This window comes from Festucalex cinctus, chromosome 19 (assembly GCF_051991245.1).
Source record: "Festucalex cinctus isolate MCC-2025b chromosome 19, RoL_Fcin_1.0, whole genome shotgun sequence".
NCBI classification, from domain to species: domain Eukaryota; kingdom Metazoa; phylum Chordata; class Actinopteri; order Syngnathiformes; family Syngnathidae; genus Festucalex; species Festucalex cinctus.
In genome coordinates this window covers 7,292,078-7,317,977 of record NC_135429.1, presented here as the reverse complement: position 1 = coordinate 7,317,977, position 25,900 = coordinate 7,292,078, and the positions used below count along the sequence as shown (strand labels likewise).

The window sequence follows — 25,900 nt, the reverse complement described above, 5'->3', positions numbered from 1 at the left end:
CCTCATTGAAATGAGGGGACACTATTGAATTCTTGAGAGGGGTCTTCTTCTGTGCTGTGAGGAATGTTAATATGTACTGAGGGTTCCCATTACTGCACTGTTATTCCATCACCTTACCAGGCAGAGGACGAGGTTGCTGTGCGTGTTGCGTTTTCTATAATGCCAAACTTCAAAAGAAGCGTCCTCGCTCTAATCTTTCCCCTGCACTGCGGACCGAAGCAAAGACCCGGGCCACTCCCACCTCTTTAACACTCCGGTGCACACACACGGACTTGGCCCCATGCGCTCTTTCGCCCCACACAGCTGTTTACCATATAAACACACCCATCTGATCACGCACTCCGGCTGACCTTAGAGTGACTTACAATAATAGCCCCCGTCTCTCGTTTTCCACCTAACATCACACGCGCGGTCACGCTGCGCCGTACGTGCCAAGCCTTGGCGCAGTGAGGTGAATGTATCGAGCATATTAAGTCACGCCGCTGGAGAGGGGAGGCTTGGCACATTGTGATTTTCACCACCACGCCGTCAAAAATTGAAAAGTCAATTCCAATTGGACCCCGATAATTAGAACTGACCTGGATGGCTGCGCTGAATATGGAACGAGTGCGAAGAAAGAGAGACAAGGAGAAGGTCAAGGTGGTGACAAAGGCAACATGGCCCACAAATGATGTGTTGGGTTGGCGAGTGAACATGTGAGACAAAAACAGCAGCTATTAGAAAGTACGTCATGAATACTAAAGTCCTTTCCTTGCTTGTTTGTAACTTGGCCACAGAGTTCAAAAGTATTTCCATCTAGCCCAGTGACTCGCATTGACGTGATTAATTAGAATGTAAAGAAATTACTTGGTTTTTACTACATTTATGCTTCAATTCAATGGACATTGTGATAAGCAAAATTCCACTGTTTAGCTGTAGTAAGACTGTAGTGAGAAGAGCTGATTTTACGACTGAACTACAGCTATGTGGCAATTGTTTGTCCAGTCACAATTGAGACGGCGCAGCTCCCAGTACCTGTCAGTGTTATCAATATCTGAAAAGAAAAAAGAAAAAAAGCTAGCATAGCTTGAAAGCTAGCGTTGTGGGAATTAAAATGATTAGTGCAGGCTTTTCTCTTAACCTTGCAATAACCTTATTCATTAAATAAGGTGAATTTCTTGGTATAAAGGCTTCTAATACAGATAGAAGTTCGTTTAGAGAATGAGTGCCACCTGTGGGGAGCTACACACCTGAAGGGGGCGGGGCTAATCAGTGTCTGCTTCTATTTAAGCACCAGATTTTCTTAGTTCATCATTTCTTTTTTGGGCTATGTGTGGAGTGGTTTTGTGTTGTTGCAATAATGAAACTGTGACAAATGTTTGCTTTTAAATTCATGTCGGCCTTTTGTTAGTTTCCTCGTTTGCGACCATGTGAGCTTCTGAATGAAGTTGTTTTGGCGGTTAAATGTAACGTGACTCCTGAGTGGGACACATTTCTAGCTCTCTGCCATTTTTGTGCCACTAACCTTCATCACTTAAATCATCTCCCTTTCCACGTCCTTCATGTCACCTCACCCTCACCCCCACCTTTCTCCCTTCTACGCTCACTTTGTTTCTTCACCTCCATCTAAAGTGCTCTCCACTGACCTCATCCCTGATCTCTCAAGCTCTCCATCATAGCTGACCCTTGAACTCCACCCATGCCAACATCCCCGGCTCACTCATCCGTTTCCCGATTGGCTTCATCTCGACCCTCACCTTGTCCATTTCGCCATAAAGTAGCTGTAGAGCGATGGACTCGAGCAGTAGAGACCCAGGGGTTGCAGGGGAGAGTTAAAAAAAAAATAAAAATAGGTGAGGCGGGGGTGAGTTGTGAGAAGGTACAAAATGTCAAGAGTGAGTGACGGCAGAAATCAATAAACTGGATTGGGGGAAGGGTGGGGGTAGTTTGGTTTTTGCAGCCTCGACACTTGCTCATCAAACATCCACACCAGAAGGAAAATGGCCGAAGTGGGCTGATCCACAAAGGCACTTGGACTAACACACGCGCAAAGCACAAAGCAATTCCATACATCCCTTAATTCCCGTCTTCTCTCACTCAAACGTCAACACAGCGCAGTGCTTGCAACACTCAACGATTGCAGAGTCATCACTTACTTTTTGTAACGAATCCAGATGATCCTTGGGTTGTAAGAACACGACATTGTGTTTGGACCTCAAAAAATATTCAAATCTAAAGAACCGGTATGATTGATGACCATAATTGTTTTTGTTTGTTGGAAATCAAACCCACAAATTGCGATTACGTGGCATATTGTCTGTCTGCCTTCGTTTTGACTTGGCACTCATAACCTCCTCAGCAGTTCTTCAGTAATCACAGCAAAGCAAACGCGCAACACGCTAATCATTTTTGTATTGTGCATGTAGCTTCATACACTTGACGAGATTTCTTATTGCACATCAGTGGATCAACAACGCCTGCAGGGAATTTGCTCCAGCAAAGCATGATAAATGAGAATTTATTCCATTTCTTTGAATTGTTCACAAACATTATAGCATTAAATGCACATCATTCCATATATTATGTGTACATTTAATATGAGGCCGGAAAATATATTTCTAAGATAATTTTTACTCACTCGTTGGGTGTGGCAATAAGTCACATTCCACACAAAGGTCACAGCCCCCGCAGTATCATGTGGGGCCAGTGGATGTCTGCCACGCCCCCAATGTCTGCCCAGCGGGTCAAAACAGTACGACAGCTGTGGACCCCCGCACCCCCGACTCCCTTCACTTCGGAACACGTCAGCTGCTGCCTCTGGCCCTCTTCCAGATGCACCACATTCAAACTAAACTGGCCAACTGGAAGTCACCAAAATACAGCATAAACAGATATTGGGATCATCCGAAAACCTCAAATGGTTCCATTCCTCTTTCAGTCTATGATGACAGATAGGCCAAACTAGATTATTAGTGGGAATTTCACGGATGGTTATTAGTGTGGCATCAAGTCAATCATTCCCACTGATTATATTCCATCAGAAACACGACAAGATGAATTGACACGACTCCATAGCTTCCATCACCAGAGGAAGGATTTATGTGATCTGATATGGTTAATAAATTACTTCTCTCATTTTAAGGACTTGACATAAATGAGCTCGTTCTCGTTCCGAGTTGTCAAAAGGTGTACAGTCGCACTTTATGTGCTATGCGATACAAGTACAATATGAGTAAACACTTTTGAGACAAAGCCAGATGGCAAGTGCATCAGTTGTAAAGTCCATTGTCGACGGCGCCGATTTGCAGGCTTACAACGGAAACTTTTTTTCAAGCAGAGTCTAAAATTCTGGACTGGTTGCCTGGCAATCGCAGGGCACATAGAGACAAACAAGCATTCACACTTTGGAACAGTTTTGAGTCCTGATTAGACATATGCGGAGGTTAGACTGTGATAGTATGACCCGCTATACCTGTTAACAAAAATATCACAGTATCATACTAAATGTATTGCTCAGACCTGTAAGGCTACTTATGTTGTCATTGGGGCTAACTAATACTTGCTGGCACCTTGGTAGCAATTAACTTCAGAGGTGGCTTGTTTACTCTCCTGTGCAAGTAACCAATCATGTTATGTCCCCAAAACGAAACAAAGAGCTCATTACCGGTGACAGTGAGTATTTGTGATTATTAGACTATGGCTTTTTAAAACCACAGTGTCACCGTCAAACCCATGCGTCACCCTGATCTGAAATCACTGCCTCACTATGCTGCATTACTTGGTGCTCAAAATGAAACATTCAGTAGTCTAGAGCAGGGGTCAATTTTTTCCAATTTTCACTCCACTAACACACCTGAAAAACATGATAGTTATCAGGCTTCTGCAAAGCTGGCTGATTAGCTAATCATTAACTCATTCAGTGCCATTGATGGCTATACACGTCAAAGATCCATTTTTACTGGCCTGGCAGTGAATACGTTAGATTCAGCTGTGCTGAAGGACGGAGACATGGAAAACAGGCTGGATAGGGGCTCTCGAGGACCGAACGTGGAGACCCCTGATCTAGAGTAATCGACTGTTAGTCTTGTATTTCCATCTACTGTCAGTCCTACTGGTTACTGGGTTGCTGGATTGGTCCAGGAAGGGTGTCCGGCATAAAACCTAAAAGCAAATTATGTGAGTTATGACATATGATGGAGCAAGCCAAAAGTTGCACCAATGTTCATGTCGAATACAAATCCAGTCAGTTCAATGTCCTTCTATGAGACTAAACCAGTGTTAGTTTCGGGTTGTCAGTATCTTCAAAATTATAATTTCATCAATATAAAATCCCCAAAATACAAACTTGTCGTCCCCGGACAGCAAACTATGCATGTTTTTCAAATTGCCGTAACTCCTGAACCGTTAGCGCTAGCAACGTAATTCCAATGGCTTCCGAAAGCAGAGAGCGGAAGAATGTCACGTGTGGCGGACAAGGAAGTCGTGCGTCAGAGGGGAGTGACTTCAAATCACCGTAAATCCGGAACCGTTTGTGATAGTAACGTAACACGAACAGATTCTGAGAGCGGAGAAGCGATACCACATATGTTACGATAGGTATACGTTATAGCAGAGTTTCATGTGTGGAGTAGGAGGGGCAAGCAGTGTGTCATCGAGGATGGGTGACACAGGAGACGGGAAATGACACATGCCACGAAAATAGGATCAACCAACCAAATTGCCATTGCATTTTTTATTTTTTTTTAGATAAAAAACATAACTGCCATCCCTCCATCTCTTTGGGTATCAATATTGCAAGCTTCCCGAGCTGCGACGCCTAGCAACAATGGCTTCAGGACCCTCCTGCATTATTCAGAGGGCCCAACAAGCGCTCGGGCTCTGCCATTATCTATTTAAATCTACGCGCCAGCATGTCCCACTGAAAATGTGTCCTCGCTCTGCCACCTGCTCCGTTGACGAGCGCTTGAAAGGTTGGAGGCATGATCGGGAGACGTGCTCATGCTAAAGAGTTTGGGGAGCTGCAATCAAATGGGGCCAACGTGGTGATGGATGAAGGCGTTCTGGTGACACTGAGGGATAAAGAAGATGAGATGGTGATGGAGGATGGAACGAAGACGCTAAAGTGAGGAGGTGGGAGGATGGAACACGGGAAGAGAATAGCTGGGAGACGATGACGGGCTGCCATACTTGCGATGAAGCCTAGCATTTACAGTCATCCCTCATACGTCAAATGACACTTTTTTTTTATTTATTTTTTATCGTGACTCATCAACAGCCGTTGCTCATCCACTCCATTAGGTCGTCAACTCATAATGACTCGCCCCTGCCTACCTGCGCCTTGATATAGTATCGCGTGGTGGTGAAGGCATGAGAGGAAAGGTTCGATAGATCCTGTAAAAATATCCAACTAATTCAATCTGGAGTCTTTCAGTGCCTTTTACTAAACCACTAATGACTTGAGAGGGGTTTAGATCCAATTAATCACCATAGTTTTGAAATGAATGACACAATTACCAACCTTCTCATATGACGTTGTATCTTTGGGGAGGGGAATAAAAGGACAGACGTATTGTATTATTGGATAACTATCCTATATCTGTGTCACACTATACGTTCACTTTGTGTATTAGTGGAAGTGGAAGAAGTTTAAAAAAAAAAAAAAAGTGCCATGAGGTCCAGGATATATGGGAAAAAAATACTAATTTGGGCTCCGAATTCTGCAGACTCGGGTCAATTAGTGGCAAGTTCGAAGCAAACATGGTGAAGCAGCATTTCGGTGTTGTGCTGCACACAAATGAAGTAACCTGCCAGAAGTGAAGTCGATCCAAAGTGTTCAATGTTTTTAAACACAGGTTAAAAACTTTTCCCCCATAACTAAGTTTTTTGTTTTTTTTTATTTAAAAACAGTTCTCAAAATCAGTTTTTTTGATGAGTCATATTAATGAGCTACTTTTTTATCAAATGACTTTGCTTTTAAAAGTCTTTAATTCTGTGGCTGTAGATGCTATTAAATGTACTTTTAATTGTGAAGCATGTTGGATGGATGTGATGTGCTATAAGTAAATTGTTTTGCCTTTTGTATATGGCTGCATCTAATGTTTATTTTAATAAACTATTTATTTATTTATTTAATTATTTTGATGGATTGTATAAATAAAATGTGAATTTCCTTCCCTTTCGGGTCACTTTATTGATCCCGAAAAGGGCAAATCTCCTAGTCACAGCCCATCCAGAAGAACAAGACGAAAAGAATAATCAAAAGGCGGAGACAAAACGGGAAGTCTGTCGGGTCGGTTTTCAGTGCGCCGAATTTCTGCGATTGTGGGGGAGGGGGACGAAAAAAAAAAAAACATAAGGAACGGGGGAGGGGGAAACCTCTCAAGCGCTTCCCCTTTAAAAGGGGGCACAGTCTGAACCTGGAAATACTCAAAACCAGAACATAATTACATTATTATATTGACAGTGCAGAGAAATGCACAAAAAATACATAGATTCTGCTTCAGTAACTGGTTTGGGCCATAACTAGTCAGAAAATAGGCAAACATTTTTGTGTTGGTTGTTTTACAAAATAACAGTAGACCTTTGTAAAGATGAAATAAAATAAATACATGAAATATAAAGATACATTTCCTCCACTTAATCCATGTAAAGTAACTGCAGTCAGACAAATGGGTGCATAATACTAAATCTGATGGAAATAACTGTTATGACAAAACAGTTCTGCACAACATTTCCTGGGATGCTCCAACATTAGCAAACATGTCGGCCCTCTCAGCGAACGCACAACTGCAGCATATTTCTCATACTGTATGGATTTTCCAGCTGCCGCGTTGCTCCCCAGCGTAATCAATGCAATGTTTTCCTCCAGCAGTATCTCACCGAACACACTGTACATTTTGCAGTTTCGCTTGATTCCGGCCCATAATGGCCGCTCGCGCGTCAGCGAGGAGGGGTCGGCCGATAACGCTCGGCTCCGACACGGACACAAAATAAACAGCCATGAGAGGAGGCGAGCTAACAAACGGCGTTCAAAGGCGCATGCGGGAAGGCCGCCTCGTCTGTTGGCCAATTGGCTCGGGGCTTGCTAGGGTGGAAAAGGGGAACAATTTCATGCCTAAGCGCATCAGAAAAGAGTACACTGGGAACACAGGCAAACTTTTTTTTTTTTTTTTTTTCCAACCCAGATAGGTTACAGCAATTACCCTCGCCTCTTTAACCTTACTGCTCGCCTGGAAGCTCTTTCAGGTCCCCTTCACAAATCCTTTTACATGCACTTTGTATTGGGGGAGCAGCGATGACATATTGCAGGTGTACTTAAGTCACTGTACACGTTTTTGCGAGGAAGATTCAAGTCGACGACATGCGGAATTTAACCGACTAATGTTATAGCACTTGATGAGCTCGAGTGTAAACACCGACAACATGGATATTAACAAGTGAGGCCATTGAAAACATGACTCATCCGTTGAATGCTCAACAGAACTCGCAAGGCTTAATCATAATGCAGCCCAGCAGTATGTGCTGAGTTGCACAAATGGATGTATAGAAAACAAGAAAAACGATGAATGAAAAGGTTCTTCAACACAGCAGCTGCTCCACATTTATCCTTTTTTTGCTCTGGCAACAAATGGAAAAATATTGAAACCTTTACGATTCTGTCAATAGTGGTTAACTATGTTTTATTTAAACAGTCAAAACGGAACAAAAGTGATCTCTCTCTCTATCTCTATCTTTATATATATATATATATATATATATATATATATATAGTTATTAATTCCTTTCAGTTCTGATACTTTTGACATCTTTCACACGCAATTCTTGATTTAGCTTTTCAATCATTAAGACAGGATTTGGTGGAGTGCCAGTGATGCAACGTCGAGAACACTTTGATGAGAGTCTTTGAAATGATGTGAGAAAACCTGTGAAAGGTGTTATGGCATATAGAATCGAGTTTTTACAATTTCATGCTCATGGAACATATTTTTCCCACCAAAAAAAAACACGAAGATTTAATTGTTAAAATTGAGAATGTGAAATATAACATATGTTTATTGTTGATTCAAGGTGCTAAAAGCAACAATTATGTTTAGTTTTGAACGATAAGGGCAATATCGTGATATTAAAACTTCCACAATATTCTCGTCATGTTCCCAATATTTAAAAGGAACACATCTGTTAAAAAAAAGTCAGGTTGATTTCCTTTTGTGCAGTTCTAGCACCCTCTAGTGACTAGTTTATTAGTGCTATTTAATTTTCATTAGGGATGTTTTGGCCTTCTATGTTTAAAATCTATGCTACTTGTCAGATGAAGGGGAACCTAATTTGCTTGTGAAGCGACCAATGTGTGCTTGCATTAGCAAGTAAGTGCCTCAATATTATTAGAGATTGTAGGTGGTTTATATGCATTTATGTTATGTACAAAAGCACAATATTGTGCATTGAAAAATGCTGCCATCTTTTTTTACGTTCTGAAACTTCATCATGAACATCTCAAAACACAAAGCAAAAGCCTTGAACGTCACAGATTTTGTTTGTGAAAACATCTAACAGGATGAATATATTTTTGTTGCACGCCAAACCGAGATCAGTTTCAGGGGTGCCTTGCTGAAGGGCATCTCGACAAGTCAGGATGCAGACTCCCATCTCTATTGCAATTTGTATTTCCCTGCAGCCGCTCCTGGTCCAAAGCTCTCAACATCTTTACAGATGAGCCAAGCTGCCACCTCAGTAGTGTTGACGCACTTGGCAAAGAAAACACACCACACAGTTCTTGAACCTCCCCCCACCACCTCCCTATGAGCAAAACAAGCAAAAATCTGTTTCGAGGTTGAAAAGTCACCGGTTTAGTTTTCCTCTCGTGTTCATCCGCTCCCGTTCTGGTGGATGAAGATGAAACTGTTTGATTAAAGGCAAGATGTTGGAACGGTTCCAGGATCTCCTCATACACAATTGGCATGGATTGAGTTGGCACTTTTTATTCACGAGAAGGTTAAACCAGTTTTGTTTTCCAGTGAGTGCCGTTTAGTGTTAATTAGCCAATTACATGCTATTATTTTATCTTAATGTGCTATTGAGCGATTGTTAGCAAAACTATGATAGAATGTAACATTAGAAGGAAATGATGCCTGAGTTGTTTATGCCCTTTTCAGTGAAAGTATTCAAAGGCTTTTGTCGTGAAGATTGTACGCTAAATCAAAGAATTGTTGAATCTGTTTTGAAATGATAGTTTCCACACAAACGAGTCATCGGTTAGAAACAACCAAACCACAAGAAATTATTCTAATGAATGTAATTGTGGGAATGCTGAAGCATTCCTACACGTTATTGTGATTTTTATTCTCCACTTTTTTGCCGCGTAACAACTCGCACATAATACTTCTAATTTACACTGTTCAAATTTCAACTAGCTTCAAAAATTCACGCCTTCCGGGGTATATATATCATCTGATTCCACATTACTTACAGTATTTACACAATTTAATGTTTAATATCAACTTTCCCCCATTCATTTTCAATGTTAAGTATCACTTTCCACGCCCACTTCTGTACATATAACTTAAAATCATTACCAGGTGTCTGATACTGCTCGGTGGCACAGTTGGTAAAGCGCATTGTCCAGCAACCAGGAGGTCATAATTTCATAATTTTTCTCTCAATTTACTTCGTAAGCATTCGACATGCATTCAAGTCCTAGCATTCACCTTTCAGCATTCCCACGCAATTTCTCCAGAAATTGCACTTAGTCTAGTTATTGTAGTAATGGTTTTGCTTTGACAGCGCAAGTACTTGTAAGTATGGCTAGAACGATTTGAATTTGTGGTTTTCTGCTGCTTATACAGTACTTTTATATTTGTATTCCAAGTCATCGGCATACATACTGGTGTCTGCATAGTTGCCACAGCAACCCACTCGGATGGGTCGCTCAGTACAGAGCACTGATATGTGGATCCAGCAAATCGGATTTGATCACAATGGAGTGTCAGGATCCAATTTGAGTAACAAATCAGATTTTTATTTTTATTTTTTTTATTTAACAATGTGAACAAGTCCCCTGACTGTCTGATGCTCATCGTGATTGGTTAAAAATACAATACCTCGTTTTTCACTCTGTATGTGGGTCATGTTTTTTTTTTTTTTTTGTGAGCATTCAATTACTTTTTTTTCTTTATTAGACTTCTATTTATGTCTGTGCTTTTTTTCCCAGCATTAAATTGATTTGTTAGACAGTATTAAGAAAATCAGCATTTTTGTGTTTACAGAAGCGCAAATCTCCCAATGTGGAGTAATCTGGGCTATGTCGTTCAAACGTGCTGCAAAGTGGTTCAAACATAAAGGTAAAATCATTCAAACGTTTTGGTAAAGTCGTTGAAAAAACTGTTGAACCAACTTAAGATTCCGAATTGAATTGTTGACCAACCAAAAATTATATTACTTCAATTGGTAACACACCATTGAATTAAGTTAATCCAAAGTGAATATACTGTTTAATTATCAGTTCATTCGCTTTGGACTAACTTAATTCAATTGTGTTACCAATTGAATTTTTTTTTTTTTTTTTTTTTTTTTTTTAAGTTGAAGTTGGTCAACAATTCAATTTGTAATCTTAAATTGGTTCAACAACTCTCTTTTTAGAGTGCAAAGTTGTTCGAACGGATTAGGTAAAGTCGTTGGAACGTATTGGTAAATTTGTACGAAAAGTAAAGTAAAAAAGTCTTTCGAGCGTAATGGGAAAGTTGTTTGAACCACTTCTTGGTGAAGTCGGAACTGCTCCATCAACGCCCTGCCACATATTAACTCATTTGCTCCCAATAACGTGTAAATACGTTTTTTTTTAAATGTTGCAAGTGTCCCAAAGACGTATTTATACGTTTTTTTTTGTTTTTTATGGTAGAGCATACAGAAGGCTTTGATGCAGCCTCAACTGCAAAGAACGGTTGCAGAAATGGTAGTTATTACGCAAACGGCCAGCAGGTGGCAGCAGAGCAAAGGAGCTCAACCAGGGCCATCTAGAAAAAAAGCTAAATTACTTACAATTTTAAATAGATTTGTGAAAATTGATTAAACTTAGCTCTCTTCTAATTCTAATTGCTGCAAAACGGAAATGGATAGAATCATACTTTTTTTCCTGATGAAAGAAGAGACTTTAATCCTTCTTTTGGTAGGTTCCATGCTTTTATAGCAATTGAACACAATATTCTGTGGGCCTTGCAAAATCAGTCAAAATCCGGTAAAACAGCCGGGAGCGAACGGGATTGCTTCCGTGAAAACGGCTGTGAGTGAATGAGTTAAAACATGTCATATGTCAGGAATCCATCCACCTTGAGAAAACTGTAATTTGCATGACTCATACCCGATGAGCCTGCCGTTTCGTCACACTGCCGTCACATCATACAGATTCGGGAAAAAAAAAAATGTAGATGATTGAAGTGGTCTCCAATGGAAACCGTCTTCTTTAAAATCACATGGAGCCAGGTCAGAGAAGTAGGAAACTAGTCAACCAGGAACTGTCAGATGCTCGGGGCGTCGTGAACAGGCGCGTTACCCTGCACCAGTTGTCGCCTCTTCTCGCGCACTGAACGAAGCAAACACCGCAGGACCTCCGGGATCACAATGAAGGGGAAAAGTTTGACATAAAAAAAAAATGACACCAGTCCTGTAACTTTTCCGACACACATCCATGTGCTCCGTACACATATGACGATGAGCTCACTGAGACAAATCATCAGGCCGGCTGCAGGCAAAGTGTTCACCATTCGCAAATGTGCGCTAAAGGTTGCCTTGGGACCTTTCTTAATAAGTGAGCACATTTTGCACACATTCACTCATCTCACATGAACAGGTCGAGAGAGTCCACACAGCATCCCGCTATTAGCAGCACCCCTGGAGGATAAGCGCGTCCGCGGTGTTCATGTGATTGATTTTGAACCCTTTTCCACAGTGCAATGCAGTGCAAATAATTGTAATAGCTCCGCCTGCTGCCTCTTGCGCTTTCCTCTGACTTTAAACACAGCAGCGCGAGCCGCATAGAAGCGCGCGCTGCGTTCACGGTCAGCGAACATTTACGCGCGGGTGCAACGTGCGTGTGCGTGTGGAAAGCCATCCACAACTTCAATTTTTTTTTTTTTTTTGTGCGTGTCAAGTTGACAGTGCACACCAGTACCGCTCATTGTGATGCAGCAAACAGCACATCTGCACCAAATCGTATAACGTGACATCACAAAATAAGTCGCGATGAGATGGCGCGCGTGCATGCAAATGAGCAACTTTCACCGCAGCCAATTTCTTACCTCGCAGCAGACTGCTGTCACGCTCAGCGGGGTGTCACAAACGTCCGCCTCTTCGTGCAGCTCCCCCGACCACCGTGCAGGCGAAGGATTGAGACGCAGCGGTGCTACATCCTCCCTCTCTCTCTCTCTCTCTCTCTCTCTCTCTCTGTGTGTCTCTCTCAAACGCACCCCTCCTCCCTCCTCCCTCCATATGTGGCTCACATGCAGCGCTCCCCAAAGACATGTCAAGAGGCAACCGATTGGTCCACACGCTGTACTGTATACAGCAGCATGAAGATTCCATCTTTTGCAAACATAATGACGTGATTATAAATGCATGTGAGGGTGAGCTTGCGTCAGATAGATATTAAGACGATATGGTCCAAAGAAGAAGAAGAAGAAGAAGCCTTTTTTTCAGTATGTACTGGTCGTCTTACCCAGGCTTGGAGGGGAATAAAATATGTATTTACAGATGGCGGTGCACACTTTGTATTAACGCGCAGGCAGGTTGTCAAAATGATTGGCACAATTAAGGAGAAAGAGTTTCGATCGTGCATCCACTATGGTCAATAATTCAAGTTACAAAGGGGGGTGAAAGGTAGCAACGCTAGTTATAAAAAGTCTACACACCCCTTGTTCAAATTGGCACAATTCTCACTACAACTGAAATAAATATCCATCTGATATCAATACACTTTTTGGAGAATTGATTTATATGGAGCCCCTAAAGTGACATGGGAAAAAAAATAATAAAAAAATTAAATATGTTTCTCGTCCGGACGAGAAACATATATATGTATATATATATATATATATATATATATATAATTTTAATTTATATATATATTTTGTTTATTTTTTTTTCTCCCATGTCACTTTAGGGGCTCCGTAGATTTCAGAGGTGTAAAAAAATTAAATACTTTTTCGCGATAAAAAAGATTTGTTTTTTGTTTTTTAAGTGACAATTATTAGTAGTGCATGACGCGGATACCCACACCCTAAAATTTTCTGCAGTAAATAAGGGTTTCCAAAATTTCAATATAACTAAAATGTTAAACTTTCACTTATTTTTGATTACCTGGGTAATTAAATTCCCCAGGTGTCATCCAAGTACTATCTCGGTCTTGCTGAGCCAGGCTGGAACTTTGAAGGGGGCGGGCTGCAATGACCACGGCTGATTGGTCAAATTTGGGGGCGTTTACATCATCTGGGCTCAATCAAACTGATTGGAATTAATTACAGAGAACTCTAAGAGGCTGTGGAAACACAATTCTCAATTTTCTGCTGAAATTTTACAGCCAAGAACTCCCTTTACCCAGAACTCAAAGTTCCTGGACTTGTTGGTGGAAAAACGGCTAAAAAAAGAGCAGATCACTTCCCAGTGTCAGCAGCATCTCTTAGTATAACACTAAATAAATTAAAAAATAATAAAAAAAAAAAGATAAAAATAAATAAATAGTTAACTCCATTTAAAATTGATCTCTTATCAGCCTTCATATTAGATAAATTCATCTAAATGCCAAATATCGGTGACGATAATCGGCCTAGCCAATAATAGGTCCATCTTGAAACTGAAAAATGATGGCAAAATTTTTCAATCCAAACACGCATATAAACACGCACTGCATCACATAGCCTAAAACAATAATTTTAATGATCATACAAGGTCTGTCAGAAAGAGCGAACCGATGTCGCCATGTACTATAACTTGTATTGAAACAATTTAGTTTTACAGGGAAAGATTGGGTTTGTGTTCGGCACATTAATATCAAATCGTCACGCTGGATATTTCTGACAGCATTCAAAGTCACCACAGCAAGCACTTAACTTAGACACCACTGTAAATGGGTCAGCGAGATGGAGTGAGTGAGAGAGCGCGCGTTCTAACAATAGGCCAATATGGCCATTTGATAGCGCATATACGTGCTAATCGTTAGCCTAATAAAATAATCGCCCAAGTCATTACCAAAAAAAAAATGACCAATGTGCTTCTTCTGCTTATCTGGAAATATTCAAATATGACTTAACTCTGCTATTAGGTTCACAAAATAATCATGACCTACATTTTCTGTCTTCCACTTGAGACACTCAACAGGCTCGCAAACACTTGAGGACCAGTCAAGTCAAATCTAGAAAATGAGATCATAACGACTGGGCAGACATTCACAACGCAATGCGGAGTATAAGCACAACAAAGTCGTCGACGCGAGCCTCACAAACACCTTGATTTTTCACAGGTGCTGCACAATTTCTTACATTGCGTCTATGAATTCGCCGCACCCGCTGAGACTCCAGCCAGGATCCAAAACAGCAGCAAACAACCCGAGGTTATTTCCCTGCCGCAGTTTCCCTGCTTTGTTTCGCAACTCTTCGAAATTTAACAGATAACATCTTGTGTATTATCCATTTCAGTGCAGACTGAATCCATATAGTCGAGATAATGGCGCATTCTCCGTGCTAAAGGGGAGACTTATTTATGAAATTGTCAAAGTGGTGATGGGGTTCGGTGTTTTTTTTTTTGCACCTTCAATAGAGATTCATTCAAATGTAAATGTTCAACTCACTACAAAGTTGAAAGACAACCATCGACTGTAAATGTAAGAAGGCATAGAAAATCAATTGATTTCAGGACCATGGCCAGTGACCTAAACATGAGCCACTCGTTGAGGCTCCTTTTGTCTCATATTGTATCGTCACATGACTCCATATATCGTGTTCGATACTCGTGTGAGTCAGCTTATAATTAGGTGATGTGACCGATGACAACCATTTCTCATAATTACCCAATGATGGATGAGTTATCATGAAATTTGCATTTAGTTCAAACATGCATCAGCAGTCTCTGACTTGAACTTTGCTGTATCCATGCTAATGCTAATTGAAAGTAGAAGGATACAATGAAAATCACTTTTGCATTGTCGTTTTCAGTCATTTTTTTAAATACTGCATTTATTTATAGTTTGGTTTCACCTCAGGTCAGAGTGAGCTGATCTTCAAACACAACAGCTGCTGCATTGATTCCCAAACAAAAATCATGAGCTTCATGAGCCTTCACTGCAGGTAATTTTGCTCATCCATATGCTTTATTAACTGTCAATAACTTAAAAATACCAGTTGAGAGCGACTGTCACTAAAGTCTGTCCCTCCACCTAATGATTCTGGCAACGTAAGCTCTGATTGGATGCGGAACCTTTTAATGAGAACAAATGGCAGATAGCAACAGACGGATAAAGGGAGAGCACAATTCTGCATTTTCAAATATTTCATAGCATATGCTGGATATATGTGGCTTCACTTTGCTAAGATTTGACAATAATACAATACATCAAAATATCACAAAGATGGACTCCTGAAGGAACAATAGTGGAGGAGGATGTACAGTGTAAAAAGGAAAATATTCCAGATTGCAGTGGTATTGCACAGTGTAAATGTTCAAGTGAGCAGCAGAATTACAAAAGCATATATACATATCTAATATAATATATAATATTAGTGCTGTCAAATTTAAAGCGTTAACTAGAAAAATTATCACATTAATCATGTATTAACGCAGATTAATCACACTATTAATTTGGCCACAGATTATCCTTTGTCTTGATAGCAGATGGTTACGTTAAAGGTAACACGGGTTGTGTTTGAACAATAAACATGTATCCTCCTGACTACCAGCAATTCAAATTTGTCCTCTGTAGTGGACCTTTTTTAAACCTGAATATCTCCCACCCAGTGCATACGATTGAATTAACTCCTTTTGTGCCCTCTAGAGGACATTCAGAGCTTTCCAATGATACCAAATGTGTAGGGGTGGGGCTTTGCTACCTTTGATTGCATCATAAAAGAAAATGACTTCCCTCAGTGCAAGTACTTTTTAGAGAAGAGGACAAGTAAGTGTGTAACACTTTTTATCGAACAAATTTAGGCTTTAAATGTTGTTAGCATGTTTTCTATAAGACTCTTAAGAACACGTTAAAGTATTGTTAGAATTATTTTAACGGTATTGGAGCCTAGCATTTAAGTTTTAAAGAATGTCCTCTGTAGTGGACACATCATAGCTTAAAAATAAAAACTTTTTTTTTTTTTTTTTTTATTCTTTTGCAGTATTCCAGTTACTTCACAAAGATTGTGGAATATCAAAATGAACATGATTGTACAATATTTTTTTTCCCTGGTAGTCAGGAGGATATATATGTATATATAATGTATAGTTTTTAGTAATTGTTGGAACTATTGTCTTTCACAAGCTTAAACATGATTGACAGGTTTGTTTTTGTCTCTCGGCAGTAGTGGCAGTTATTAATTTAGTAACGCAAGGCAGGACTGACTAAAAAATGTCATTATTTATTCATGTGGAAAATCATAACTGCAAGCACGATTTTTGTTGCCTCAGCATTCTCATTATTTTACATCAAAATGTGAAACCAATGGCTTTCACTAGCATGTGGTAATCTTGCCACGTATAACGAATCAGCGTTTATCCATAATAAGATTTCACAAATCCAAACAAACATAAAACGTACACATTGGATTGATGATGTAATCGTGTTCATGTGTGCACAAAATACACACAGTGAATGTAAAAGAGCGATTGTGGGCCTGCTGGTGAGACTGGCTGGGCTGAACCAGGCAATTAGTTTAATTGCAAACTGCACACGCAGGGAAGAAGACTGCAAACATGAGGAAGCAGAACACATCCCCTGAATGCAAACACTTGTATTACACTCGCTCGCTTCCTTTTTGCCCGCTCGTCTGCAGATGGAATGAGGCCAGAACATAGCAAGACGCTGATCTGTCAACATGATTTACTTTCAATTAGATTTTGACAGCGCACCTTGCAATCTCCATTTCGGGACGCGGCCGTTGATTGCGTTGAACCTTGAGGAGATGACCTCTGACTAAACACTTTAATTTGACTGAGTGGTGTGGCCAGGTGATGACAACGTTTCGAGGTGTCACAGTCATGCACAAATATATTTATGACTTGCATGCTGATGCAGTCGCTGTTTTTGCACATAATCGTTCACATTGTTCAATGTTGTGGTTTAAAAACAGTATGCAGTGTGCTTTTTTTTTCTTTTTTCTTATTTTTTTTTTCAGCCAAAACTGATAAGAGAACATCTTGGCTTCCAGCAATGTTTTTACTGCCTGGTATATTCAGTTTGCATATTCAGTAGGAGCAAGCGTTGAACACGCTTTTGCATTAGCTCGACTTCAAAACAAGCGCATATTGTACAAAATGCTGGTTTGCAATAACAACTTAAAAAAAAAAAAAAATGAAGAAAATGTAGACGTCTGGCAAACGATTTCATTCATTTATCATCTGCACTGAAATGGTAAACAAGTTCAAATGGGTTTACGAAATAAAAATAAAGGTTGAAATTAGTGTTGTTCCGATACCGTTTTTTGGCTCCCGATACCGATACCGATACTCAGTTTTGCAGTATCGGCCGATACCGATACCATACCGATACTTTATTTTATTTTTTCCTCAACATGAAAAAGCTGTCCTGCCACTGGTTCAGAGCAGTCAAGGGCCAATAGGATATCTTAGATCGGCATGCAGTGAACATGTCACATATCAGTGAATGTCGTGCACCAGCAAGACACAAGATGCTGCATCCAAAATCCTATATTAGCTTTGGAATTAATGGTATCGGCATGTTACTTGTGAGTAGTCACCGATACCGATACCACTGTTTTAATGCAGTATCGGCACCTCTGCCGATACCAGTATCGGTATCGGAACAACACTAGTTGAAATGTAATAGTACGGGTACAGAAATCTGATACCAGTTCCAAGTAGTGATACTACGAGTAGCCTACTTTTGATACAAACAATGACAGATAATTTTAAAGAAAGACATGAAATATGGACGGATACCGAAATGTGGGATCAGTACTTGCCCATCCCTAATGATAGATTAAAATTACTCAAAAAATATTGGTGCATTTGAAATGCTTTTCTAAAACTAACCTTGGAAAAAAATGTTGACAAAAGGGTTACTAACTCTATTCACACTGGAATTTGATAAAAATAAAAGTAAAAGCATCTCACATGTCTCGTAGCATAATAGAAACACGGCAAAGCAATAATCACATTGGAATTGTTGACAATGCAGCATAAACTATTCCATATAATCTCTTTTTTTTTGTGAATTTTCATGGATTGGAGTTGTGTGTTTAATAGCGATTGGATGGATTTTGTGGCGCTTGCGGGTATAAACTTTAACAGGTCAATAAAAACCATTGCTGCAAAACAAACAAAAGTCATCCTGCATGTGTCTGCATTGTGTTTAGGTGACTGGCGCCACCTGATGGCAGAATTGAAAATTACACCTTGAATCTTGATTTATTTACTCCTGAAAAGAGGGCAAATAAGTGAAGGATTGTGTCGCTGGGTGGGAATTTCTATATTTGAGATTGAGATAATGAATTTAACGGAAACATTAAACATTTTCATTTAAAAAAAAACCGTATAATTCCCCTCCTCTTTCTGTTCTAAATAAAAGCACAATTCAATGGAATAACGTATGACGTAAAGGGCAGCAAAAAAAACAAAAAACAAAAAAAAACATCTTGTGTCGTTGCTCCCAAATGAGGGTCACATACTATAGAGTTGCCCCATCCCATTTCCTGGACAGAGTTCCTGAGGGAGGGCCGAAGTGAACTCGGAAGCATGGGAAAGTTCTCCTCCAACTTTATTTTTCCGATGACACGGAATCTTTTTAAAGAAGACGAATAGGATTCAGAGGCGCATTGAGGGAGGGCAGCTGGGAGACTGAGACGTTCCACGAGAGAGAAAGGTAAAAAAAAAAAAAAAAAACTTGCTTGGAATGGATTTCAATGGATGTCTTTTTGTAGAAAAAAATAAATAATAATCAATTTACGGATTTTTTCCCCCCCAATTTTATTCATGTCTAAAAATATATTTTCAAAATTGTCCTTTTAAAGTAACGCTCATATACTTTTTTAATATTTTGAGATTATTCCTTTCTATCATGTAGACTTTATATATTGAGAAATGTTTGCATGTTTACAGCAACCATAAAGTTGCTCTTGTTTATGTTTCACGATATTTTGTGAAATGTTTGTGTTCTAAATGAAAGTGGAGACATTTAGTCATCATAAATATCCAGAATTCCACCCTATTGCCTGTTTTACATTGTCACAATAACAATGTATTGACTTGACTTTATATGGGAATTATGTTGCCCCTGTTATTTAATGTTATCCATTTCCAGCAGGGCTGAACTAACAGAAAAACAAAAAAAAACTGCTCTAAAATAGTCAACAAGTGTCACAGCGGTACCCCAGTCGCCCCTCACAGGATGTTTACTCAGATGTATGTATGCGTGTGTGTGGCTTCCCGACAAACTACCGTGTCATTATCATTAAACACCCCCCATCCGTGATTCCTCTCAAGTCACGATGCAATTATAGCAATCATTTTGTACCCAAATGAAGATTCACATTGCGGCACTGATTTGTGCTCATTTCGATTAATAGCACTGCTGGGAAAGCTTTCATATGAATCCCAAAAGCGTTGGATGTTTCCATTCATGTTCAACGTCAACATTTAAGCGCGGTATACTTGTTTTTTTTGGGAGTGTGGAGGTCTTGTTTTGAAGCCCATTGTAACAAGACTGAGCTCATGGAAGAAGCAATAGGGGGGCAATAGCCAGACCCACTCCCTAGTAAAAGTGCGGGGAGGGATACCACTTAGCAGAGACTTTAATAAACCTACATAATTACGCACTTATGCATTAGCTGTGTGCCCGTTAAACCGCCTGGTGCTGAAATGAAATACCAGTTAGGTGTTAAGTGTTGCTGTTTTCACAAATGCAGATGTAAAAGTAATGGTGGTTCATTATGTTTATAATGACTGGAAGAAAAAAAACAAAAAAAAACATACTTGCAAGCAGCTCCTGCTGTGTCCAATTTGAGCACAAAGTACTGACTATTGTAAAAAAAAAAAAAAAAAAATAGATTCTGATAAAAGGGGCTTTTGTGTTGGGTTGACCTGGCTCATTTTAGCGCCTTATTAACATTCAGTTGGAGGAAAAACGTGAAAGTTATTATTTTTTTTAAACACATCAGGTTTGGAAAATTTTAGAAAATTTTGTCTCACAGTAATCTTATCAGCAGGGGTGCAACAAAAAGCGGTTTGACCCGGAAAATCATTTTTTGACCGAATCTAATTGTTCCACTTTGAAATATATCGAGATACGTATCAAATTGTTTTTTTCTTTGGAGAGAGATACAGTATCTTGTAAGGAGATGGCACGTTACTGACAAGTTTATTTAAAAATGTAAATAAAATAATAATAATAATAATAATAATACAAATTCATTACATTATACCTCTCAAACTGAACCATATCGAACCGAATCAGGAATTGAATCATTCCACTTTCAAATCAAATCGTCCTTGAATTGTTTCGCACCCACATAGCAAACTATTTTAAAGTCAACCTTAAACATTTCTTGACAATAATATGTTATATGTGACCTCACTAGTCTAAACATGACATTTTGATTAATATTATTTCTCCATTTTCTTGACCACTTACTCCTCACAAGAGTCGCGGGGGTGCTGGAGCCTATCCCAGCCGGCTTTGGGCAGTAGGCGGGGGACACCCTGAACTGGTTGCTAGCCAATTGCAGCGCATGTTTAATATTATGTTTTTGGAATATAAGTTATGAAGCAAAATCCAGCCATTTTCATTTTTATCCGTCTCATTTCATTTTTATCCATTTTGCCACTTACTGTCGACTGAAAATGACATCAATGTTGCAACGACCAATCAGAGCTCACCTGTTTTCTGAAGCTGCGCTGTGATTGGTTGTTACCTGAGGCCTGAGCAACATTGATGTCATCGTCAGTCAAGTGGCAAAATGGCCACCCCCTGAGATGGATAAAAACGTCTGGATTTTGCTGCTTAACTCATATTCCACTAACACAATATTAACCAGAATACCATATTTAGACTAGTGGGGCTGTATAGAACATATAATTGTAAAAAAAAAACAAAAAAAATGGGTTGACTTTGGTCATAACGGAATCTGTTGGAAAATGTGTTGAAATTTTTTACCATAATTCCAAAATGTATGTGAATAACTGCTAATGACAAACGAACACCATATTATGAATTATGAACAGTTCAAAATTATTTGGCCTTTAAATGATGATGTTTGAATGTGACTGGCCTACTAAAAATCTGATTTCTGATTCTCCTTTCTTGGTCGTTGTCCTCACAGGGTCAGAGGATGTCCAGAGCTGACTGGTCCTTCCTGGAGCACCTGCTGGAGGAGGGCCAGGAGTATTCGACGGGCATCGGCCGCGTCTGGCTCACCGTTCTCTTCCTGTTCCGCATGCTGGTCCTCGGCACAGCCGTGGAGTCCGCCTGGGACGACGAGCAAGCCGACTTCATCTGTAACACGCGCCAACCGGGCTGCACCGCCGTCTGCTACGACAAAGCCTTCCCCATCTCCCACTTTCGCTATTTTGTCCTCCAAGTCATCTTCGTCTCCACGCCGACCATCTTCTACTTTGGATACGTGGCGATACGGTCGGGGAAGGAAGAGGTCGGAAAAGAGGAGGGCAAGCAGGTGGAAGAAGGCGCGGAAAGGGACGACAAAAATGTGGCGAAAGATAAAGACGGGGGTGCTCGGAAAGGAAGCGTCGCTGAGAGGAGTCCGCCGGAAGCGCCCAAACTGAAAGGCAAGCTGTTATGCGCGTACACGTTCAGCATCCTCCTAAAAGTCCTCCTCGAGGTCGGTTTCATCCTGGGGCTGTGGTTCCTTTACGACGGCTTCCTGATCGAAGCAAAGTTCGAGTGCGTAGGCTTCCCCTGCCCTCACACGGTGGACTGCTTCGTCTCCCGACCCACCGAGAAGACCATCTTCACCATCTACACTCAGGCCATCGCCGCCATCTCCTTGCTACTCAACCTCATCGAGCTCCTTCACCTGCTCCAGCTTGCAATTTCCCACCGGCTGAGGAAACGGTACCGCTCCCGGGGTCAAGTGTACCTGAAACGGTCTGAGCAGGTCGCGGCGGTGGCCAGACCGGCGGCCCCGGAGGTCCGAGACGAGACCCCGGAGTCCTACAACGGGAGTCCGAGCGAGGCTACAGGCTACACGAACCCCTGTGAGAGTTTTGGCGATCTGGCCGTAACGGTCAACTGGGAACCGGCGGAGGCCGGGAGCGACGTGCTTCCGAGCTACACGAACTGCATGGAGGCTATGAGGACATCCCGTTCACCCAGGAACCACTACGGACATAAGACGAAAAACAACAACAGGGGAGCTTCCAAACAAAAGCACTATGTCTGAGCGAGACTTGATGAAAGCGGTTTTGTTATTCTTCTAACATGCTTGTTTGCACATGACACTGGAGTAAAAGAGGTAGCTGAACTAACAGACAAGAGTTGCACTGTGAACCCGAGTGCCTCGGAGGCGGCAACATACTTCAAACAAACATTGGCCTGATAACGGACCTATTTTGGAGAACCGCTCCCCAAGGCAACCAAAAACTTGACGGTCATGAGATGCTACATTAAATAGCATGAATATGTGAAGAAGAAGAAGAAAGGGAAAAAAAACAGTGTTGAGGGTGCCGGATGTTATGGGAGCATTTAAATAACGGATACAAATAAATATATTCCCTTGAGGTCCGCATTGTCATCCCTACAGTTCCTCTTAGTCCGTATGATGGAATGTTCTGGTCTAAGCTCTGCTCCCAAGAGCATAATGGCTGTGCAGATACTCACGTACTGTTTGCTTCCCATTTCACATGTGGTGACTTGGATTAGTGGGTCAAAGGCTAGATAACAGAAGGGGAACCAAAACCATGGTGACTCGTGAGGATTCGAAACGGCTCAGTGCGATGCAAAAATTGTACCGACGATATTGAAGCAATGGACTGCTGACCAACCTCCAGTTGGATGCTTGCAGAGGCGCCAAATCCAGGTCCAGAAAGTGAAAACCTTGGCAGAGTTTGGCTTTAGCCAAAGGTGCTTCCACTCGAGCAGATCCCCGGTGCCGGTTGAGTTAAAGAGTTTTTACTTTCTAGACCTGGATTTGACACCAAGGGCCTGACAGGAAACAAGATCGACTAAAGGTGCTGACGAAGGTGCCAAATCAATGAAATGTGTATTTATATCAAATGTTTTGTTTATTTATTGGAAAATAAAGTTAGGACAAACGGTCACAAATGAATGATGTTGATTGTATATCTTTCCTCGTCTACCACTAACGCTGAAACAAGGAGTAAGGGCAATTGTTTACATGACCTTTCAAAACTCAGAAACCCCGAATAAGACCCCAGGGGTACCCCTTTTCGAACCCGAATGTTTGGTCATATAAACGTTATCATTTTAACGCCAGTGACCGGAACGCTCTGTCTGTAAAGAATCTTGGTCACAGGAACTCCTTAATTGTATGTCTGGCGGCCATCTTGCGTTGCCAATCGCTAAGCGAGCCAAACTTAAATACATTGATTTCTTGTGTGTCAACAGTGAAAATGACTGTGTGTGTATGTATGTCTGTGTGTGTGTGTGTACATATATATATATATATATATATATATATATATATATATATATATATATATATATATATATATATATATATATATATATATATATATATACAAACATGGCGACGGAGCACAGAACTACACTTTTGTAGCGATGAAATAGACTACTTTATTAGTGTGGTGGGTGATGGGAATATGATGTCTTTTATTGACCGTAGAAAAGTTAAAAGGGAAAATAACTTGACTTGACTATTTACGTAATGGTTACGGTTTAGATCGGGAAATGTATACGGGAATAATCACGTATGTAAACGGGTTATCCGGAATTTTGACCTGAACTCGAATATTGCCGGCATATAAATAACAACATATTCAATTCTATTGTACGATGAAGGTGGTTAAGCAATTCAATTTTCACTAGCACTGGTCCTCATTTGGGTCGCAGGTGAGATAACTTTGAGCGAAAGGTAAGCCCTGGTCTGGTTTGCCATAAAACTATAATTACGATTGAAGTTCAATTTGGTTGTGATCATAATTGGGATAGTTGGTTGAGAGGCATTCAAGTTTGTTTATTTTTTATGCGTTTATTTCACTGCAGTTGAATGGAAACGTGGTACAAGCACACAATAATCGGAAGGACGTCTTCAAAGAGGAACTTTTATTATGTTCTGGCACTGTCAAAGATAAATTGGCAGATATTGTTCCGCGAAACAATCCAAACAACCTTCCAAAGTTGCTTGTTTCCAAGTCTATTCACTAAAACTTGGCTGGCATTCCCGCGCGGTTCTATTATCTTGGTCCAGGTGGGCGGGTGCATGCGCGCAGCCGTCCGCATGGGCACAACCCTGTTATTGTTAACGTGGGTGTTTTCGCTGCGCCAAACAGGGGGTGGGGCTGGGGGGGGGTTATTCAACAGATTTGCAGGGGTCGACCTGTGTTGTCAGAGCTGCCAACCAACGCCGGCTTGAGCGTTCGTTTTGCCGGCGAGCGGAAAGATGCAACATTCTTTATTGCGATTGCCGGCATCAGAATCCGTCACACGAATAAGCTAATGTGAATGCGATGACGAGTATGTGAAGATGTGAGTGACAGGTCGTCCTTACAGTCATACGTTAACCCTTTTGGGATCGACTGCCATTGTGACTGCGCTTCCTGAGATTGTTGAAGTCATTGCTGATGCATTTCCTCACAGTGATGGTAAGCCACGTGTTGCTGATAACATGAAGAATTGGTTTATAATGCCACAAGTCGACAAAGCGTCCCTGAAGAAAAATCTGACTTCCTGATAGGACACGATTTGTTGTATGGCTGCGAATCAGGCATAGGCAAGACCTGTGCTCTGGTATCGTATCCCAAGCTCAGTGGCATAAAATGCACACTCATTTTAATTAAGGCACATAAACTCAAACGCAAGTATAAATAGTTGTTTACACGCAAATGTTATATAATCAGGGATGACGAAGACTGGGTTCAAATTGTTTTATGTGAACATAATTAAGTAATTGTTCTTTAGGGTTTAACGTTAACATTTGTGCCATTTCTTTTGTTTCCTGGACTTTCATACTGACAAACGACTCTCCATGTATCCATAACAATATCCAGTCCTCAATCTGGGCATTTTACACCTCAACAAAGCAAAACTATGTCCGATCACTAAATTTAGATTCTGGACAGGAAGTGGGTCTGGATCTGTTTCCTCTTCCACTATTGTTTCCCCACTGGGACCGGGTCCACTGAGGAGCATTCACCCTGACAACGGGGGGGCCGCGGTGGGCATTGTTCGACGCTGCCCATCAAAAGCCAAGAGGAGGATGATGGACTGCACACTAATTCAACAATCAAAATATTCTTAATAATATATAAAAAAGGAAGTGTGCATTGGATGAAGTACCTCAAGTTAGTGTATATGTACAGAAAGGATCCTTTCAGTTCTTCACAGTTCTGCAGTAGGACTCTTTTTTTTTTTTTTTTTTTTTTTTTTTTTTTTTTTTTTTTTTTTTGTCGGTCTGCATACCGCTAATACTGTACATCTCATACTCGGATTACATTTTTTTTTAATTCCGACTGTAAATGATGCTTTGAAAAATGACGAATGAAGTCTACTCGAGATGGGTGC

At 40.6% G+C, this 25,900-nt stretch overlaps 2 protein-coding genes across 3 annotated transcripts in view; one reads left to right on the top strand and one right to left on the bottom strand.

Moving 5' to 3' along the window:
• The window catches only part of dlgap3 (discs, large (Drosophila) homolog-associated protein 3), a 96,357-nt gene extending 83,965 nt beyond the window's left edge, over positions 1-12,392 (bottom strand). For both annotated transcript variants that reach the window (XM_077506323.1, XM_077506324.1), the window contains exon 1: positions 12,270-12,392. The gene's annotated coding sequence lies outside the window, so the exon portion shown is untranslated. The remainder of the gene's footprint in view (positions 1-12,269) is intronic.
• Positions 12,393-18,900: 6,508 nt separating this feature from the next.
• gja4 (gap junction protein alpha 4) lies at positions 18,901-23,387 on the top strand. The gene is made up of 2 exons (XM_077506704.1): positions 18,901-19,048; positions 21,504-23,387. The coding sequence occupies exon 2, from the start codon at positions 21,513-21,515 to the stop codon at positions 22,578-22,580; it is 1,068 nt and encodes a 355-aa protein (XP_077362830.1). The 5' UTR covers positions 18,901-19,048; positions 21,504-21,512; the 3' UTR covers positions 22,581-23,387.
• Positions 23,388-25,900: the final 2,513 nt, after the last annotated feature.

Bases quoted from the DNA above. Each gene is read 5' to 3' on its own strand.
- gja4 (XM_077506704.1), top strand. From the start codon at position 21,513: ATGTCCAGAGCTGACTGGTCCTTCCTGGAGCACCTGCTGGAGGAGGGC.